Below are 20,000 nucleotides of genomic sequence, written 5' to 3'. Positions count from 1 at the left end.
CCAACTGACCGAGTGCTCAGTGAATACCTCAGGCAGCAGAAACCCAAGAAAGAGGAGGGAGACGAGGAACCATCATGGAAGGACAGGGCCCTGCACGGTATGTACCACCGGCAGATAGAGGAGGTGGCTGATATCCAGAAATCCTACCAGTGGCTGGACAAAGCTGGACTGAAAGACAGCACAGAGGCACTAATCATGGCAGCACAAGAACAAGCTCTGAGCACAAGATCCATAGAGGCTGGGGTCTATCACACCAGGCAAGACCCCAGGTGCAGGCTGTGTAAAGATGCCCCAGAGACAATCCAGCACATAACAGCAGGGTGCAAGATGCTAGCAGGCAAGGCATACATGGAACGCCATAACCAAGTGGCCGGCATAGTGTACAGGAACATCTGTGCGGAGTATAACCTGGAAGTCCCGAGGTCAAAATGGGAGATGCCCCCAAGGGTGGTGGAGAATGACCGAGCTAAGATCCTGTGGGACTTCCAGATACAGACGGACAAAATGGTGGTGGCTAACCAACCGGACATAGTGGTGGTAGACAAACAGAAGAAGATGGCCGTAGTGATCGATGTAGCGGTTCCGAATGACAGCAATATCAGGAAGAAGGAACACGAGAAGCTGGAGAAATACCAAGGGCTCAGAGAAGAGCTCGAGAGGATGTGGAGGGTGAAGGTAACGGTGGTCCCCGTGGTAATCGGAGCACTAGGTGCGGTGACTCCCAAGCTAGGCGAGTGGCTCCAGCAGATCCCGGGAACAACATCGGAGATCTCTGTCCAGAAGAGCGCAGTCCTGGGAACAGCTAAGATACTGCGCAGGACCCTCAAGCTCCCAGGCCTCTGGTAGAGGACCCGAGCTTGAAGGATAAACCGCCCGCAGGGGCGTGCTGGGTGTTTTTTATATATATATATATATATATATATATACATATAATATATATATACGTGTGTGTGTGTGTGTATATATATATATATATACACACATATATATGTGTGTATATATATGTATATATATATATATATATGTATATATATATATGTGTATATATATGTATATATATATGTGTGTATATGTATATATGTATGTGTGTATATGTATGTGTGTATATGTATGTATGTATATGTGTATATGTGTATATGTATATATGTATATGTATGTATGTATATATGTATATATATGTGTGTATATGTGTATATATATGTGTGTATATATATATATAGAGAGAGAGAGAGAGAGAGAGGCAGCACGGTGGCACGGTGGTTAGCACTGTTGCCGCACAGCAAGAAGGTCCTGAGTTCAATTCCAACATCAGGCCGGGGTCTTTCTGTGTGGAGTTTGCATGTTCTCCCCGTGTTTGCGTGGGTTCACTCCGGCTTCCTCCCACCGTCCAAAGACATGCAGCTTGTGGGGATAGGTTAATTGGAAAATCCAAATTGCCATTAGGTGTGAATGTGCGAGTGAATGTGAGCACGAATGGTTGTCTGTCCCTGTGTGTTGGCCCTGCGACAGACTGGCGACCTGTCCAGGGTGTACCCCGCCTCTCGCCCTATGACAGCTGGGATAGGCTCCAGCGCCCCCCGCGACCCTGAAAAGGATAAGCGGAAGCGAATGGATGGATGGATGGATGGATGGATATATACATGTATATACATATACACACACACATACATACATATTCTAACATGGACAAAGATCCATTTTAAAAAGACACCATTACAATTCTCAATGGTGAAATTAGCATCAAGAGATTCGTTGTTATTAACATGTGAGAAGTTTAGTATACAAACTGAGTTTTGTTAATGAGGGCTCATACACTGTTCAGCAGAAAAATGCAATTTTATTCAAGTGTAAAATTGCAACAACTAGAACTCTCCAGCGCTTCCATTACCGTATACCATTACTTATTTTAGCTTTAGCATCTTTGCTTTTCAAATTAATATTGTTATGTAGCAGTATAAAAAAATAAATATATTTAGTTTTACACTTTTAAACCAAATGATATCTGTAACTAGCAGTCGGACACACTCATGAAGGTGCTGATAAACATATTTCCTGGTTTTATGGGAAATAAATTATATATAGGGTTAACAGGAGACTGCTGAATAACAATGCTGCAACAAGTGCAATAAACATTTGCAAAAACTAACTACCAATATTCAGAGTGAGACTAGATTTTGTATCTGTTATTTATGTTGACATGATGAGAACTTCTTCGTACACACAGGCTTTTGCTCAGGTTTGCTGTATAGTTATACACATACAGATATACAGTGGTGTATTATACAAGTTCAAGTATTTTCTGCATTATTGTGGTGCTATGCTAGCACAACACAATTATGTATGGCAAAAAAAAAAAAAAGCATGTTTCTCATTGACAGTGCAAAGCCACCTCAAAACATCAAACAAACAAATGACCGCAAACATTACAGTGGCAAGTGCACATGCAATTATACAACAAGACTTCCTGAAAAAAAAGAAGTTTAAAGTGACCCATTAACTGTTCACTATTCTGCAGGGACTGAGTCAGGACCCTCGTCCTGCAGGACAGCTGTCTCTAGGAAGTCAGAGGTGGGCGTGTCAGGTGGCTCCTGAGAGAGCTCTTCAGAGCATCTGCTCACAGTGGGCGAGATCACATCTGGACTTGTGTCACATGACTCTGTGCTCTGCTCTGAGGTGGCTGTGGTAGTAGTTGTGGCAATGCTTGGGGGAACTGGGTCAAATTCATCATCATCTTCCTCAGAAATGGGCGACTCATGGATGTCTGTCAGGAAAAATACATTGTTTAAAAAATTCAATTTACAGTGCCGCGAAAACATATTTAGCTTCTTCCTGATTTCTTAGTTATTTGCATATTTGTTACACATGTTTAAGATCATTAAGCAAATTTTAATATTAGACCAAGATAATCCGACTAAGTACAAAATGCATGTTTGCCATCTAAACCTCATCTAAACCTACCTGGTCCTGTGTGAATAAATAAACCTGATAAACGTATAAACTGTTACCCTTGGCAGCAAGAACTACAGTCAAGTGCTCTGTTAGTTTTACACCAAATAAAAAGGGACTGCAACCTTTTAAGTTTAACTTAAGTCTCATCAATCCTCAGATTATTTTCTTGATGTAAATATTTTTGTGAGAGAAGATGATTTGGTGTTTTCTTTTGGGTCAGCAGTGGTTTTAGCCTTGGAACTCTCCCATAGATGCCATTTTTCTCTAGTTACTTTCTTATTGTTGATTCATGAACACTGACTATAACTGATCTCAAATGTTGTCCTGGGGCCTTCTCTGATCTGCTGAATGAGTCGTTGATTTACTCTCAAGTAATTTTTGTAGGCCACCCTCTCCTGGGAAGGTTCACCATCGTTTTCTCCATTTGCAGATTTTGGTTCTCTTTGTGGTTCGCAGGAAATGGTTTGGTAACCTGAAATATCAGTCAACTGTGTTTCTCAGCTGTTTCTTTATATTGTGGCATGAGCTGCCGTTTTTTGAGATCTTTAAGCTTACCTCACTTTGTCAGGTTTAGTAATTTACTGATTCAACAATTCCAGCAGTAATCAGGCCACTAGTGAGGCTAATGAAAGTGAACTTAATCACAGTTAATTCAAGTTTCAAGGGGTGGGGAGGGGGTAATTAAATATCCACAGAGAGCCAGGTGAGATCGGATGGCTTTCCCCCCCCAATAAATGAAATCATCATTTAAAAACTGCATTTTGTATTTATTCTGATTATATTTGTGTAATATTACCATTTACTTGATAATCTGAAACATGCAAGTGTGAAATATGAAAAAAAAGAAGAAGAAAGAAATCAAGTTGTGATGAATACAAATCAAACAACTCACTGCTGAAAGCTTCTGGATACTGCTTAGCTATCTTTCCTTTTAGTGTCCTGGAGAGGCAGAGAAAGCCTGTGATTAAAGGTGTATTTTTTGTTTTTGCATGGTGGGAGTAGTAGACACTAACCTGATCCTTCTAAAGATGCTGTCCAGATCTTTCTTCATCTCCACAAGAGTGCGAGTGTGGAGTAGGAAACGCTCGTTCATCTGCTGCAGGCGTACATTAGACAGCCCATTAAAGTTGATCAGCATTTCATTGGTTTTCTCAAAACGGTCGAGCCTGTTTTCACAACAGTTAACCAGAGAAACAGAAATCTTAATCTCAGACACAAATGAAACGACCCCAAACAGCAGACATAGTTTATATTTCATGGCACCACTGGGCCCAGTCTGGTACTCACATGTGTCTCTGAGCCTGGATGATGGCGTTAACATCCTCAGAGTTGACCATGCTCAGCATCCGATTGCAGAACACGTCAGATGCCGTGTGCTCCACCATGATGACGAGCAAGCCGAAAAAACTGCAATTGGAAACATTTATTCATAACTGCATGAGCCAAAAATATCCAGAAATGTAAAAACAGGCATTTAATCAACGAGAAAGAAATAAGCTAGATTTGTAAACGCTAATTAAATCAGAGACAGTCAATTCCAGCTGTGAATTGTTTATTCACCGCATGCTGTGCCGGTGTTTAACTGCCCTCCAGCTCCCCGTTAGCACCCCAAACCAACCACCGCAAGATTAGTACGCTAGCTACCGAGCCGTAATAATAATAAATGCAACTACAAAGTTTACATTACTTACCTGAGCTCGGACGATGGCTATCTGTAGAGTTTGGACGACTACGCAGCAGATTAAGACTATATTTGACACCTGGCTGTGAAACAAAAACAACCCACTTCCATATGTTTTTCAAGTTCCTGTCACGAGACCAACGCTTCCGGTCTAAGGTTTTGTTTGTTTATTTTCGTTGTTGTTTTTTCATTAGTTTTCGTTAATAAGCTGTTTATATTAACTTATATATTTTTCAGTGAATTAAAATTAAATCGATATGTTTAATTCTACTGAGCCACGTCATTGTGTTTTATTTCGTTTTTACGTGCCATTCTTCCGCAATTTTATTTGTTTTTTCCCTACTGAGCTAATATGATTCCAGACAATTTCTTCTGTTTAACTGAGATCATTCTTGACTTTAGTGAAATGTCTTCTTTTGTCATTATAATGTTATTTTATTGAGCTGCTGTTCTTTATTTAAGGTACTTTCTGACAGTATTTTGTTTTGGTCGCTGCAGAAGAGAAAGTTCTTAATTGCATTATTGTTTGCAAGTCATGGACGGAAGTTTCAGTGACAATGAAATACACGACATATTTTGAGACCTGTCCGGGATATATCCCGCCTCTCGCCCGGTGACAGTTAGGATAGGCTGCAGCACAACTATGCGAGGAAAAACGAATGCATGCATGGAATATATTTCGAGTGTATATGACCTTTAATGTTTAAGCCTTACAGTGAACTTGAAGAGCAGCAACATAATTAGCCTCGTGTACATTTGAACTGCTATGTTTCTCTCTCTTAAAAAAAATAGTGTAATAGTGTAATAGAACTGCTTTTGCTTCAGAACTGCTTCTTTGTGGCATAGATTCAGCAAGGTGCTTCAATCAGTTCTGAGATATTTTGGTTCAGATTGACATTATGGCATCACACAATTTCTGCAGATTTGCCAGCTGCAGATCCATGATGTGAATCTCCTGTTCTACCACATCCCAAAGATTTACTAGATCGTGATCTGATGCATGTGGAGGTCATTTGAGTACAATGAACTCTTTGTCATACTCAAGAAACCAGTCAAAGATTATTTGAATTTTGTGACTTGGTTTTGTGACATATCCTGTGGAAATCAGCCATTAGATGTGTACACTGTGGTCATAAAGCAATGGACAGGTTTGGCAGCAATACCCGTGAAGGCTGTGGTATTTAAACAGTACTCAATTGGTGCTAAGTGGCTCAAAGTGTGTTAAGGAAATAGTCACCACACCAGCAGCCTGAATCTTTCATACAAGGCAGAATGGGTTCATGCTGTTTATGCCAAATTCTAACCTTACCACTCTCCACCATTACCACTGCAGCAAAACTAGAGCAACATTTTTTCAAACTTTTTACTATCAAGTTTTGGTGAGCCTCTGCAAATAGGCTGTTCTTAGCTGACAGGAGTGGCACACGTTGAGGTCTTCTGCTGCTGTGGCCCATCTGCTTTGGTGGTCAACATGTTATGCACTCAGAGATGCTCTACTGCATACTTTAATAGTAACGATGAGTGGTTATTTGAGTCACTGTTGCTTCCTATCAGCTCAAGGCAGTCTGACATTTTCACTCACTGGCTATTCTCTTTTTAAGATCATTATCTGTAAACCCTAGAGATGTTTGTGCGGGTAAAACCCAGCAGATCAGCTGAAATGTTCACACTGATACGTAACATGGTGGGAAATGTGCTACATTTGCAATCTGGCTTGCTGATTAGAGATTTGCCTCAGTTAGACAGGTGTATATGTATAATGTAATTATGACATGCACTCCCATATTTAGAAGATAACGTCCCTCTTTCTCTCCCTTTCCGTCTTACACCAATAAATTCAGTCACTCCATACATCCAGAAAGCTCACAAAATTACTTTTTATTAAGGGAAAAGTAAAAAAAAAAAGTACATGATGTATAAAAAATACAAAACCATTTTGTCTAACTTGTAAGTTAAGTAAATGCATAGCAACAATACATGCAAATCTAGAGTTATGTATCCTACTATTGTATCCTACTATTCTGTGACATTTTTAAGCTACAAGGTAAAAAGGGAGAAGTACAGTTTGGTTGCAATCTATCAGCTGTTTCAGTCTACATGATAAAAATCCAAAGTGATGATACAGAATAAGTTAGGTTGCACGCAACTCAACCGATGAGCAAATAAATATTTAACAACATTTCACAAATATTGACAACCACTAATTGAATGCAATGTTAACCAAAGCCTGCGTGAGAATAACATTCGACTTCTGATGAATAAAACCGTACTATGAGTAAGCTAAAGATGAAAAGAATTCACTTCTCTAAGTAAGGATACAAATAAATATGAAATAAATAAATAATGAAACCTATATAAAGAGTCATATGACTCATCCAACCCCTTATGTACATAACACACCCGCTGCTCCTGACTACAACATCACATGTATGAAATTTCATATTAGTGTTATTTTTAAAACATACATATAAATGACCTCGGACAAGCACAAGTGTCCATAGAAAACCTGCATTGATTTGACATTGGGTGAATTTCAATGTGCTTTGGCTTTCATTTGATAAATAAAGTAATATTAGGCAATATATCACAACACATTTGTGGTATATAAGAGGCAATGGCATAGAATTTTAGCTTGTATAAAGTCTTTTACCGTATACTGACCCGGGAATGATGGAAATCACTGATATCGATATTGCTAAAATGACTGATAGACCGATTTTTGTGTTTTGCTGTTGTATTGTGTGGTATTATTATGCAAAGACACTTTTATTTGTTTTTTTTTTTTACATATAAAAATAAGTTAAAACTTCAGAAAAATGGATCCAAAAAAATAAAAGTAAGATTTACAATTTTTTATAAGGCCATGCAATTTTTAGAAGACTCATACATCAGATCAGTTGGTCTTTTGGATGAGTGGGCTTGCCATTCATGCAAAAATGCACTGTGTGTGTTGCTGAGGCCACAATAAATATTTGTACTGTCCCTTTTTGTTCCTTATACCAATGCAGATTTAACACTAGCGCTGTCTGTAACACATAATTAAGGCTGGTGTATTTGCTGTTGAAGCTGTGAATAGGCCTTATTCAAATGGGACCCATACGTATTTACACACAGAAACGCTAATCCAGTCTAAAAACCACAAACTCTTTGTTAGGAGGGGATGTTGTCGTGAGCAGACAGAAAAACAGAGGGTTACTGTACAGGTCTGTGCTCCATCAGTGTACAGTGTCATTCATTCCAAAACGGGAGATATCCACCATTAAAAAAAAAAAAAAACCCCAAACAAACTCAGATATCAACTCTGAACAAAGAAACCAAAATTAATTAACCCCATTATATTAGTCATCTTAACATATATGCTTATAAAACATCTTCACTGAGATGGGTTCAGCTGTGTTTGTGAGCTTTAAGTAGCACCTTTTTTTCTGTAAATAAGTGGATGTATTGCGTTTTGGAATAAAATCTGATAAAAATGTACCAGCAAAGTGGAGCTCCAGCATTTCAAAGTAGATCAATTACACCGAGTATGATGGTCCATCGTCGGGATGGCAAAAATATTAAATACAAAGTAAAGACAGACAACGGAGAAACACAACAGTCCATAAGTTATCATTTAAATGCAATCAACAATCCTCATTATGGAGAAAGGATTTTTCAGCTGCTTTGTAACTGAAGGCAATCTGAGGCCACTTTTTTCTATAAGTGCTTGAGAGAAAAAAAACAGCACCTCAAGATTTCTTCAGAGATGTGTGTGTGTGTGGGGGGGTGACTTTACCACCCTTCCTCCCCCACCACCTCACTCCTGACTGGTGGCGATGCAACATGCAGCTGAGCAGACTCTGCACTTTCACCACAAGTTGCCATCTCCTTCACTTCCTCTCCCATCTGGGATTTTTCCACACACACCCGACCTTCCTCTGCCTCCACCTCTTCTTCCTCGTCCTCCTCCTCTTCCTCCTCCTCCTGCTGCTGTTGTTGCTTCTGCTGCTGTTGTTGTTGTCGTTTGTTGCGGCAGCACGGTTTGAACAGGTGGGGGTCGATGAGCACCTCCCCAAAGCGCCCCTTGTAGATTATTCCACAGCACACCTTTTGCCTGCAGAGAGCATGAAATGAGACAGAAAGCATTATGGCTCTGTGTGTTTACTGTTATTTAATTGCATTAAAATGCATTCAGTGTTGAATCTGGGTTATCCTCGATTAGCATGGCACTTCATGTGTTAAAGGTAGTATTGAGTATTTGACAGAAATGAATGCATTTTCCTGTTGTTTCTCTGTCTGACAAACAAAAAGATGTGCATTAGGCTTAATATATAAAACATCAGGCACCACAAAAAATGCTCTAAGAAAAACGAAATTTTTAAAAATGTATTGAAAAACAAGTCAAAGATCAAAAGTCAGTTATTAAATCTATTTTAAAAATGCAACATTTTAGGGTTTTTTTGTAAAATATATTTTCATGCTTTGATAGATTACTGGTCTCAAGCAAGTTTCAAAATCTCTACAAACTTTGCCAATAAAACATTACAGATTGTCTGGAAGGTAAAAGTAAACTCAAATCCTAAATACATTTATAACAAACCTGGAAAATTGTCACTAAAAATAAATGCAACTATTAGTTAATGACCCAAAACGAACAAACAAAATTATTTACATACAGTAATAAGCAAGTAACAGTTAGTAATATTAAGCTAAATACATAAAGAAATCCCTTTAATGTCACTGTAATCCAGCAGGGTGGGGCATCGGTGGGAGTTTCACCTGTATATGTAAAGCAGGCGAAGGCTTGAAGGTTTATATACAGTTAAACCACTTGTAGTAGATTATTCTAAAAATTAAACCTGTAGATTAAAGAAGTGCTTCACTGTCCGCCTTACCTCTTCCAGTATGTTAGGTCCAGAAATGAGAAAACGGGGGAGCGGCTGGATCCTGGGCTGAGCTCTGTGTCGGACCCCTCGTCTGACAGGTTGCTGTAGCTGGGAGACTGAGCAGGGGAGGCACTGGAGGTGGTGCTGTGGGCATCTGAGTCTAGAGGACAGAATAGGACAAATAATATATATATATGTATATTTTTTTTAAAACCTGAAAAAACCTGAATGAAGTAACAGGAGTGCTACTACAATCCATTAACCCAGTGCGCCTGGAAAGGAAAGGTAAAGTAAAACTGAAACGTTGTGGTACAAACAGATGTGTGCTGGTGTATTTTTAATGTCCCGATCCCACAGAAATAAACACCTTTCCAAACCTACCTTTTTTTAGCCATTATTTTGTCATGACTTTACCATTTTCCTCAAATATACATCATAATTACTTACTGTGTCTTTTCAGCTCTTTCTGAAGCCTGTTGATCTGGCTTGGCCGTGCTTTCTTGGAGATGGACTTTATTTTCTTGGGCCTGGAAGTTAACTTTAAGCTGGGACCTCCTCTGGCATCAACAACCTGGATGAGGGACAGGAAACCGGACGAATTTATATAATTTGGGTTTTATCATCACCATAAAGTGATAGGCCGGTCATGCTGTCAGCACTGAAACTCACATGGTTCCAGTTCTTCTTGGTTCCCACAGGGAGTTTTTTCCACCGTTTCACAAGGAGCACGCAGGCATTACAGATTTCTCCAGACCGGCTTTCGCTCAGTCTGGAAGACAATTTCAGTTTGTGATGAGGAGGAAAAAATGGAAAATCTTTAGCATCAATATGACGTGCACAGCCAAAAAACCATGACAGGTATGGTTTGCCTGCAGCCCCGCACATGCTCAGGTGTATCTCTTACCCAAAGCAACTCCTGAAGTCTTTCTCATAGCGCTTGCTGTCTGTGAAACGAGAGCTTGACGACTTTGCACGGCAGATGCAGCAGCCGTCCAAACTCCTGTACATTTTAGGCTTGTGAAAGCCAAACATCTGCATTCAGGGGAGAAAAAAGGGGGGTTAAATGTTTACATATGATCAGTGTGCACCGAGTGTTTACTGCTGCAGCAGCAGGAGGAGGTGGGGGTGGAGGAGAATACTCCCTTCACCCCTACATTTGCAGTGCAGGTCAGAGGTGAAGCACAAATTTCAGTTAAGTCTGCAGTGAGCAGACAAAAATGTGTTTAATCGCCAACAATGTTCACGGAAAGCAGTTTTGCTGGAGCATCTCTCCGCTTTGACCCACATGGAAGGAGAGACAGAGTGGGGGAAGTAGGTCAACAGTCAGACAGCGTGTCAGACAGATAATGTCACCATGCTGCGCTCACGGGATTCACGCTTCGTTTTGGAAACCCAAAATAAGATTTAGGCACGCAATCAGTGCGAGCCTCCGGGCCGCACAAGATGCGTTATTCGTCACGAGGTGGAAAGACAAACTGCAAAATGTGTACCGCGTTACTAGAGAAATGCCAGTAAAATATTATACATCACTGCGTCCGGGGGAAATTACTCGAAATGTAATAAGCGTGCACAGGAATTATGATTTATGTTGCTAGGCAAAATTTAATCTCTACGGCACATGTAGACCTGAACTGCGGCAAAAACTGTGAGCCGCGCCCCCCAGACTGGGCTTTTTTTTCTCCTCTTGCCATCAGTCCTCGGGGTCTTCTGACAGTGCGGTGCCATAGAGAGTAAAAAAGAGCAGGAAAATGGCGAAGAACTCTCACTCTGCATGATTAAATCAGATACTAGATATTGGGCATTTCTGTGGAGAGGTCAGTTTAAAAAGCAACACAAGCCGACATGAAGTAAGTTGCATTGAGAAAGGAATACCAACTCTGGCACTTATTCTAACCTGTGACACAGCTAATATATTAACTGTGGGGAAAAAATGGGCTATACCTTAATTTATAAACGATTTCACGTGGTATAGTTCCTATACAACAACAGAAGAGATTCAATAGCACTTTACTGTTGCGCAGTTTTATTTGTAGTGAAGTGCAAACATTGTTTTTCTATACTAAAGTCCTTTTAAACAAGACGTGCACCTAACTTGCACTTCGAAAGCTAAGAAAGCAGCATTCATTCAAAAAAGAAAATGTAACCAAGCAATTTAAATAATAAAACTAAATAATAAAGGGTAGAAACTAATTTGTTTCTACCCTTCGCGTGCCTCATCTGTAAATTACAGACGATCTCTGCAGCAAAATACAGTACGTGACGCAACTCAACATGGCAACACACTTCAAAGGCGGAGGCAATGTGGCGAAGGGGGTGTGATGCGATTTTCCGCAAAAACTGCAACATTTAAAACAAACGCTAAAAAGAAAGAAAAATCACCGCGAAAAGCTGCCGAACTCGCACGAATAACACCCTCGCCTTTCAGAATAAAAGAAGACACCGAGCAATGTCCTCTTTTTCATCGAGAGAAAAGTGCAAGTCGCCAATTTTCACCGCCCACTCCGCCAGCGAGGAAGCATGGCATGCCACACGACCTGCTTCATGCGCACCCATTTTATGATGACCATCCTCCGCTTCCACGATGCCGAGTTTATACCTCAACTTTATGCTAGGGGATAAACTCGGACTAACGTGTTTCGAGAGCACAAAAAATAACAAATAAAATCGGCGGGCTTGGTGTTAAAGGGGAGCTGCTCTGAAATAAATGTGTAATTTGATCTTTACTCTTTGTTATTCCAGAGCCGCGTCACTGCAACAATCCACAATCGGCTACATGTGCGGCAAGTTCAAAGCGGCGGCTCTCGGAAAGTCGCTTTTCTCTCCGGTTTCTCCCACAAACCACATTTTTTATCCAGCTTGGCTTTCCTGCTTTGGTTGGGGACTACTTTGCGCTCGCGGGAGCGGTTTTGTTGACAGCGGTGGCCGCGTGCTGAGACGCATCTCCGCTCCGGGTGGGCGTGAGAGGTTCAACTTGGCTTGCCTAGCAGACAGAAAATGTGCGGCACACTGCATCCACGCTTGTCTCCTTCTGTACAAGAAAACATTTGCAGCCCAGACGCTCACATTAACCCACTTTACCACGTTTACATTACCGATAAATTGTCGCCGAAATGCGCCGAGCCAACCCATAATAATAACAGCAGGAGCACGAGCACCAGCAGCCATCCCCCCCTGCTCCTCTTCGTGCCCGCACGTGAAAGCCCCTTCAAACGCATTTTAAACGCACATTTGCGCTTTTCCCGCTTTCCTCCCACTTTGCCCGGTTAGTTTCGTTGTTTCTAAGGTGACCTACAAATACCGCTGACCACCAAGTCGGGTCCGCGCAGCAGGCCTTAAAAATAAAAAAAGAGCAATTGTTCGTGAGGCATCTCGAAGCTTGTTTCTGAATTACGGCCCTGAAAAGCGCGGCGAACACTTTTAAAAGGCTTTTTAAAGACGAGGCCAGACGAACACAGACAATCGTTACCTTTCTGCGAGTTGTGTGGAGCTGATCCAAAGTAATAACAGTCCGAATACCGCGTCGTTACGCTGTGACTTATGAACATCTACCCTCATCGGTAACCCGCTCTCTTGTTGATGTCTGCGCTTGTGGACGGGACTAGAGTTGTGGACTATTGTGCGCATGCGTGGTATCCACACCTCCATTTCAGAGTAGAGACGAGGGCTTTTTTTTCCTTTTTCTTCAATCAAACTATTTACATAAACGACGTATGACGTATGCGTGCGTCTGCATTCTACTGGCCTTATAAGGATGGGAACATTGCGCGGGAACAGGGGGCTCGGCCCCGGTTGCTATGGCACATTGGAGAATGTAAGCAAGGGGGCGGCGCCTGTTGTTTTACTACAGGACGCCAGATGGCTCGTCTGGAGGCCTACGGTTTTTCAGGGGGCTTGGCGTCTTGGACGGCAATGGGGCTTTTTGTTGATTTGAACGGATCAGATTAGTAGTAAATAAAAGGTGGGTGAACGTAAGTCTCCATCCAGTGGTCAGTTTAAGGCTAACAGCAATGCAGAAATTAAAAAAAAAATTATTAGCGCCTTGAGTATAAAAAACAAAAAAAACAAAAAAACCAAAAATCACATAGTTGTATTTTTGTTTTTACATTTACCAAGTTTATAAGAGCAAGATTCTTCATCAGCATCAGTGTAATAGTAGTAAAGTCAACCTTTTAATAGCTGGCAATCATTTTAATCCAAGAGTCTCATCAGATATTTCAGATAAGCGTCACAAAAAACATCAACAAATGGCACTTATTTCAATTTTAACTTTAATCTTGACCACACACTTCATAAATAACAGTTCATTATTTATTGCTTTCTCTAATCTGTATTTAAAGGAGAAAAGAGGCTTGGTCATCATAGGTTACATAGTGCTTGCGGGATAGTGCAGGAGACAGCATTTTTCATAATTCCTCAACTGTTTAATTGGATGCAACATCAACATAATACCTAGCGGTTTTGAGAACATGTACTCTATTCATTGTCTGATTTTTTTTCCCCCTCTCTCCCTCTCTCCCTTTTTTTGCAGACAATTGAAGAGCTTAAAAACAAAACAGCATGACAACTGTCCACAGGAGAGAGTGTGTCTGGAGTGGGATCCATTGTTGTTACGCAGACACAAACAAGATGCCTTTGTAGAGGAAAAAAATATGTCACAAATTCAGTACACCAACAACAAATAGGAACATGGGATGGAAGGATGAAACAATCCTATCAAAGATCTGATGAAGCAAAATATTTACAATCAGAGAGAAGTGGAGGGGGGGGGGGGGGCTTTCTGACAAAATGACAAGGACTATTTAAACTGACACAACTAGGACACCAGTTTGGTTCCAGTGTTTTACCAACTGAGGATTTCGTGAGCACAACTCTGCGTCACATGTGACCCCAAACTGAAATAAACAATGAGAAACAGGCCAGACATTACGCAGTATAATAATAGCATAACATATCTATATATATATATAAAAATTTAACATTATAGAGGGGTATAATAATTTGTTTTGACTATTTGCTAAAATATCAAATGAAATCAAAAATAATTATGGTAATAATAGTAATAACAATAAGGCCTGAGAACTGACGTTTGAGAATACAACACCAAAAGACATAAAAAACAAAAAACAAACATATTCTGGCCATGCATGTGCTTAGTTTAAAATTCAAGTGCAAACAACACAGCAGTAGGACAGGAATGGTTATCCTAGTGTTAGGTACAGTATAAATGACGTGAGCAGGGAAAATATTGACTGTAGATGTGAGTTTATTAATAACCCTCCAGTTCTCCTCGAGGAAACAGAACTTCACAGTGTAAACAAGCACAGGACTATTTCCTGAAGCAATCAGAGTATATAAGACATGTACATCAGTGAACAAGGCAATATGTTTGGTGCTTGAGTTGCCAGCGGTTTTGTCTAGCTCACTGTCCATTTTGCTGATCGTGATGATATGACAGAGTCACATTTCGCCAAATGTCCAAATGTACCTCCCTTCCCCACTCTTGGGAAGATGAATATCTGAATCTGTCAGCGTAGCTGCTAAACTCAGAGGTCAGAGGTCAACTCCTTTAACCAGTGCTGTCTCCAGAGTGATGGCGAAATCATTTAGTGTGTGCAGCATGCGAGAGAGGGAGTGTACAGCAGCACGGTCCCGCAGCAGAGCACCGTCCTCGTATGTCCGAGCTGTGAGGGGACAGTCTGCCAGCAGGGGGAGCCACAGAGAGAGAAGCCGGTCCCTGCCAAGACGAGAACACCGATGGTCAATAACGGGGTCATAAATAAAGTTTGTAGAACGTGCTGAAGCTTTCAAGCACTGCAAGGTCAATTGTATTCAGGGCGTCAACTATGATTCTTAAACTTTAATAATATTCTTGAGCTACTATACTGTTATCATTGCAAACTGCTATGATGTATGGTTTGAAGGTGGTAGCACAAACGGGAAACAAATGGAGGTGGAGCTGAAGATACTAAGATCTTCAATGGGAGTGACTCAGACAGACAAGATTAAAAATGAGTGCATCTGAAGGACAGCTCAGTTTAAGCAGTTTGAAGACAAAGTTAAGAGGCCAGATGATTTAGACACAGGAGGGACAGTGGATATGTGGAAGAAAGGACAATAAATTTGGAGATGCCAGGGAAGAAAAAAAGAGGAAGACCACAGAGAAGATTCATGTATGTAGTGAAGGAGGACATGCAGATGGTTGGTGTGACAGAGGAGGATGCTAGGGACAGGGTGAGATGGATACAGATGATCTGGCCAAAAGCAGAAGAAGACGACGACGACGACCGCTTAAATTATTCTGCTTTATATAAAAGAATAGAAAAGAAAATAACCTTCCTGCCTGTGATTGCTTTAACAACATCTTCCACCTGAGGAACGAGGGTGTCTTGCAAAATGTTTTCTTACAACATCAATTCAGATTTCAAAGGGAGTTTCAAAATCTGCTCACCTAATTCCCAGACAGACAAAAAGTTGGAATTTGCCCTCTTTTCCAATATTTCTAGGAGAGGCGTTGATGGCACTGACGTAGTGGCACAGCAGGTCGCAGGGCGGGCCCTTTGTCAGTGTTGATCCGTGCAGGTCACCCATCTGATCAGCAGTCTCCATGGAAGCCACGGCCTTTTCTGTGGGAAAGCATTGGTGGCCCTTTTTAGTTTAGTTTGCAACTTGAGATGCAGATTAACTCCCCACTAGATCAAGACAGGAAATAGACGTCACCTCTTTGATTTACACTTACCCACAAAGTCCCAAACGAACACATTCCTCTGAAAAAGTCGGTTGGATTTGAGACCATGGAGGAGGAACTTCTCCAAGCAAAGCACCAGACCTCCTTCACCACACAGCAAGACTGTCAGGTTTCCCCTCTGGGGTGATAGGAATGGGAGCAGAGAGTTAATAGACCTACTTCAAACAAAAGCTCATGTTACTGTTTATAACAGTCTCATATTTGTTAAAGTAAACAGAACGTATGCATGTACATTAAAGCTTGTGTACTAAAGATGTTATTAAAATGAATTAGAAGCCTTTTATAGCCAAACTCAAGTGATGCATCAGGTCTCTGCTGTGCTCTTAACGGAGATGAGAAAGGCTAGCCTGATACACAAGAGAAACAAATGAGGCCCGCGCTGGAGAGGCCGGGGTAATGAACCATGTTATAGATAAAAATAACACAGCGGGAGGCTGACAGTTGCTGCAAATATTCTCCTGTCTGCATTAACTATTTTGTCACCCTTTCAGCTTAGTGAGCCGGCAAGTAAAACGAATATAGCACTTGTCTCACACACGCATACACACACCTCTTGTTCAGGTTTGTGGAAATGCTTCACAAGGTTATTTACCGCCTCCCTCATGTCCTCTTGTACTTCAACAAACGGCATCCCTGAGAAGATGAATGAAGTGCAGTTAGCAACAGGAACACGAGGATGAATAATGAAACTAAGAGGGGAACAGAAAGGTGATCCAGGAGCAGAATCATCTGCTCGTTCAACAAGTAGGTCAACTATTGTGCTAAAGAATGTGTTCTTTGTCAGGACGTACTGCTACGGCTGCCAAGTGATCCGAGGACTGTCCGCACACTCTGAGAAGGAGAGGCCAGCTCCGGAGGAGGTGTCCCTGTCAACCTTCCAGCATCCTCCTCCGCACCAGGTGACACCAGCTGACCAATGAGGACTCTTTCCAAGCTGCCGTCCCCCACGCCTTTACCAAGCCATCGGCCGCAAGGGAACCTTCCAAGAAACAAAGACTGAGCGTTACATTGTATTCAAGATTTTAAAAACGAATAAAGACTACATAAAAAAATAAAATAAAATTAAGGATTTGGCTGAAGGGAGAGCCTTCTATTATCTGCTACGGTTTTGTGTTTTAACTTGAGGCAGTCATTAGGGTCAAAACGAAAAAAAAAACAAAAAACAAACATATTATAGATAATGTAACTTCAGCTATCAAAGTGGTTTGAAAATTCAAATTCACAGAGTCTTTTTCCTCTGCATAAAACAGCTACATACTTTCTGCATCAGCTTTTCTAAGCAACCTTTGGGTTAAAGTGTTTAGAGATTTCAGACATCAGATTTTGAACAGCTGGATCATCTAGCCTTTATTATATTTTTAACACACTATCAGCCTGTGAGCTGATGTTCATAAACATAGTATCAAATGCTGTGCGAGGTCAAACGCAGCTTTCAACGACCGAAGAATATCAGAGGACGAATCTTACTTGTAGGTGTGCCCTGTAATCTCATTGTACACCATCACGCAGTCAATGAGACACTTGGCCAGCAGGCCCGAGTTCTCCTGTCCCAGCTGCAGAGTGCTCAGCCTGCCCAGGTTCTTGCACTGAAATCAAAACCACAAATCACAGTAAGAGCAGCTCTCTGTGTTTGTGTCTCCATCGGCTGTGATGTTACAACAGAGGGATGAATACCAACCTGGAAAAAAATTTCTTGTGTATTCTTTGGGATCTGTCTAACTCCAGAATCGCCCAACTCTCCTGACACACACACCCAAGGATCAACTGTTGCCATGGCGATGCTCAGCTTCTTCATGGGTATTATAACAACACGATATGGAATACCTAGAGAGAGACACGCAAAATCACGTTTTATGCATTTGTCCCTCTTTTTTTATCCACTGCCCAACTCTTCTTGCAATATATTTTGGCATTAGGTTTCATGTTTTCTCTTTGATGTCTGGAGGGAGGGTCTTTTTGCAGGGACACTTTTAATCCGTGTTAATAAGGAGGAAGTTAGTGTGGTTGTCGTAATAAACAGCACAAAAGAAAATTTTTTCTGCTGTTCAAGCTCGCATGACTTACAGACTGAGGTGAAGACACGTGTAAAGCAGAGGTAGTCCACGGTGTTTAGAGAGAGCAGGTGGAACAAAAACTGCTCCCTTTCTTCCTCGCAGAGCAGGAATGCATGAGGTTTGTACAGCTGCCTGTCAGGGGCCCAAGAGAGAACAATATCAGTGATACTGCAAACTAAATTAATAAAAAAGCAATATTTCTGTTTATTTATCAACTGTGAACTCTTACCGGAGCAGCTCCTGATTTGTGAGCAGCTCTTTGAGGTGTTGGGATAGTATTTTCTTCTCTAGAGCCAGGTGGATCCAGGCTCGGGCCTGACCCACATCAGACAGACCCTCACTCATGGTCTGGATAAACCTGGAAGAACGACAGACCGGCTAAAAGGAGCTGCAATATTCAACTTTTACACTAATAATATCCTCTGAGCTCATCTAGAAAACTAAAAGCCCCTTTCATCAACTGCCTCATTACCTCATATCCTGTATTAACGATCCTCTCAGGGGCAAAGTGCCATCATCAACTGTTCTCTGGTCTGAACAGTTAGATCCTGAAAAGGCAGAAAAAGCACCAATTATGAGTCCATTCTTATTTCAGTGATTTCCAAAAGTAGCTCAGTACAGACGGGGGGCTGTGCTCTGACCTGGAGACTCAGCTGGTGCCTCCGTCTTACCCTGGGCAGCTTGGTAGTGAAGCAAATGGGACCAAAGAGCAGACTTCCCCTGTTCACAATAAGCAGTAGTTAATTTCCAGCATGCATGCAATCATCTGCCATTCCAGACATTTTTCTAGGCAGTCTCTTCACATGGAGACATACAGCGCGGTCTTAGCATGCCACGTGAGCTCACCTGTTTCACCTGCAGACCGTGGCCCCATGTTCTCTCCAGCAGGTCACACAGGCCGTGGATGAGTGTGTTTTCCTGCAGGCCTGTGATGCTGGCCTCTCCCTGACCCAGTTCCACACTCTCCTTCCCCATCCTTTCCTTCAGCATCCGTTTGGTCTAAAAAGAAGAAGATTTTTGCATTAACCTTGAGTAAAATAATTAGGAACATTCCTATTTTAAGCACCTAACGAGAGCGCTTACCTTTAGACGACACTCGCTGAGCAGCCCATCAACAAACTCCCGGTGCGTCTGAGTGATAGCTTGAGGCGTCAGGTCAAGTAGTTTAGACTGGCGGAGATTCTTCCTCGCAAAGGTGTATTTCTGTTGAATAAACAGGTAACATATTAGACACACACCCCTTGAAGCCTGCATGCTAATCTGTGTGTGTGTTTTTTGACACACACACTGTAGGTACCTGTCTCTGCTCGTTGTCCACTCCTGACTGATCAGAAACTGTGGATCTCTTGGGTTCAGACCTACGAGAGGCTGTGACACGACTGGACCACCTGATGACACAGCAAAATAAAATCCATAATTTTACACAAATCAGAGTAAACCAGTCACGCCTGGAAATAAAGTTTTAATTATTTTCATTACTCACTAGAAACAGATTTTAATTTAATCTTAATAACAGCAGGAAACGAATCTCACTTGTTGGTGTTCTGTGCCTGGGCAAGGACATCCGCCTGCAGCTTAGGGAAGTAGCCCGGGTGATGACGACCCTGGCCAATCCTCATGTCCAGCAGGTGGGGGTGTATGGCTGTGTGGTCGGCCTTCAGCAGCCTCCGCTCGATGGTCTGACCTGCAGAGAAAAAAGTGAACAA

General features: G+C 41.6%; 3 protein-coding genes across 3 annotated transcripts in view; all 3 read right to left on the bottom strand.

Annotated features, from left to right (window-relative positions):
* Positions 1 to 1,817: 1,817 nt before the first annotated feature.
* Positions 1,818 to 4,774, bottom strand: kxd1 (KxDL motif containing 1). The gene is made up of 5 exons (XM_082538484.1): positions 4,641 to 4,774; positions 4,237 to 4,356; positions 3,963 to 4,115; positions 3,842 to 3,888; positions 1,818 to 2,761 (listed from the first exon to the last, which is right to left on the bottom strand). The coding sequence occupies exons 2-5, from the start codon at positions 4,332 to 4,334 to the stop codon at positions 2,505 to 2,507; spliced, it is 555 nt and encodes a 184-aa protein (XP_082394610.1). The 5' UTR covers positions 4,335 to 4,356; positions 4,641 to 4,774; the 3' UTR covers positions 1,818 to 2,504.
* A 1,714-nt stretch (positions 4,775 to 6,488) lies between these two features.
* Positions 6,489 to 13,117, bottom strand: sinhcaf (SIN3-HDAC complex associated factor). Its single transcript, XM_082538483.1, has 6 exons — positions 12,962 to 13,117; positions 10,400 to 10,527; positions 10,165 to 10,264; positions 9,943 to 10,066; positions 9,505 to 9,655; positions 6,489 to 8,723 (listed from the first exon to the last, which is right to left on the bottom strand). Exons 2-6 carry the CDS (start codon positions 10,525 to 10,527, stop codon positions 8,402 to 8,404), a joined length of 825 nt encoding a protein of 274 aa, XP_082394609.1. The 5' UTR covers positions 12,962 to 13,117; the 3' UTR covers positions 6,489 to 8,401.
* A 629-nt stretch (positions 13,118 to 13,746) lies between these two features.
* The window catches only part of LOC309712177 (DENN domain-containing protein 5B-like), a 17,622-nt gene continuing 11,368 nt past the window's right edge, over positions 13,747 to 20,000 (bottom strand). The window contains exons 8-22 of the mRNA XM_082542808.1: positions 19,828 to 19,978; positions 19,592 to 19,682; positions 19,378 to 19,497; positions 19,141 to 19,293; positions 18,936 to 19,014; positions 18,767 to 18,842; positions 18,524 to 18,652; positions 18,305 to 18,426; positions 17,919 to 18,064; positions 17,708 to 17,826; positions 17,032 to 17,219; positions 16,791 to 16,873; positions 16,232 to 16,358; positions 15,944 to 16,118; positions 13,747 to 15,229 (exon numbers count right to left, since the gene is read on the bottom strand). Coding sequence (XP_082398934.1) covers positions 15,046 to 15,229; positions 15,944 to 16,118; positions 16,232 to 16,358; positions 16,791 to 16,873; positions 17,032 to 17,219; positions 17,708 to 17,826; positions 17,919 to 18,064; positions 18,305 to 18,426; positions 18,524 to 18,652; positions 18,767 to 18,842; positions 18,936 to 19,014; positions 19,141 to 19,293; positions 19,378 to 19,497; positions 19,592 to 19,682; positions 19,828 to 19,978 — 1,943 coding nt within the window. The 3' untranslated portion in view covers positions 13,747 to 15,045. The remainder of the gene's footprint in view (positions 15,230 to 15,943; positions 16,119 to 16,231; positions 16,359 to 16,790; positions 16,874 to 17,031; positions 17,220 to 17,707; positions 17,827 to 17,918; positions 18,065 to 18,304; positions 18,427 to 18,523; positions 18,653 to 18,766; positions 18,843 to 18,935; positions 19,015 to 19,140; positions 19,294 to 19,377; positions 19,498 to 19,591; positions 19,683 to 19,827; positions 19,979 to 20,000) is intronic.

This window comes from Aulonocara stuartgranti (genome assembly GCF_965226115.1).
Source record: "Aulonocara stuartgranti genome assembly, chromosome: 7".
In the NCBI taxonomy this organism is placed as follows: Eukaryota; Metazoa; Chordata; class Actinopteri; order Cichliformes; family Cichlidae; genus Aulonocara; species Aulonocara stuartgranti.
Note: the sequence above shows the minus strand (reverse complement) of the source record. Positions and strands in the feature narration are given on the sequence as shown.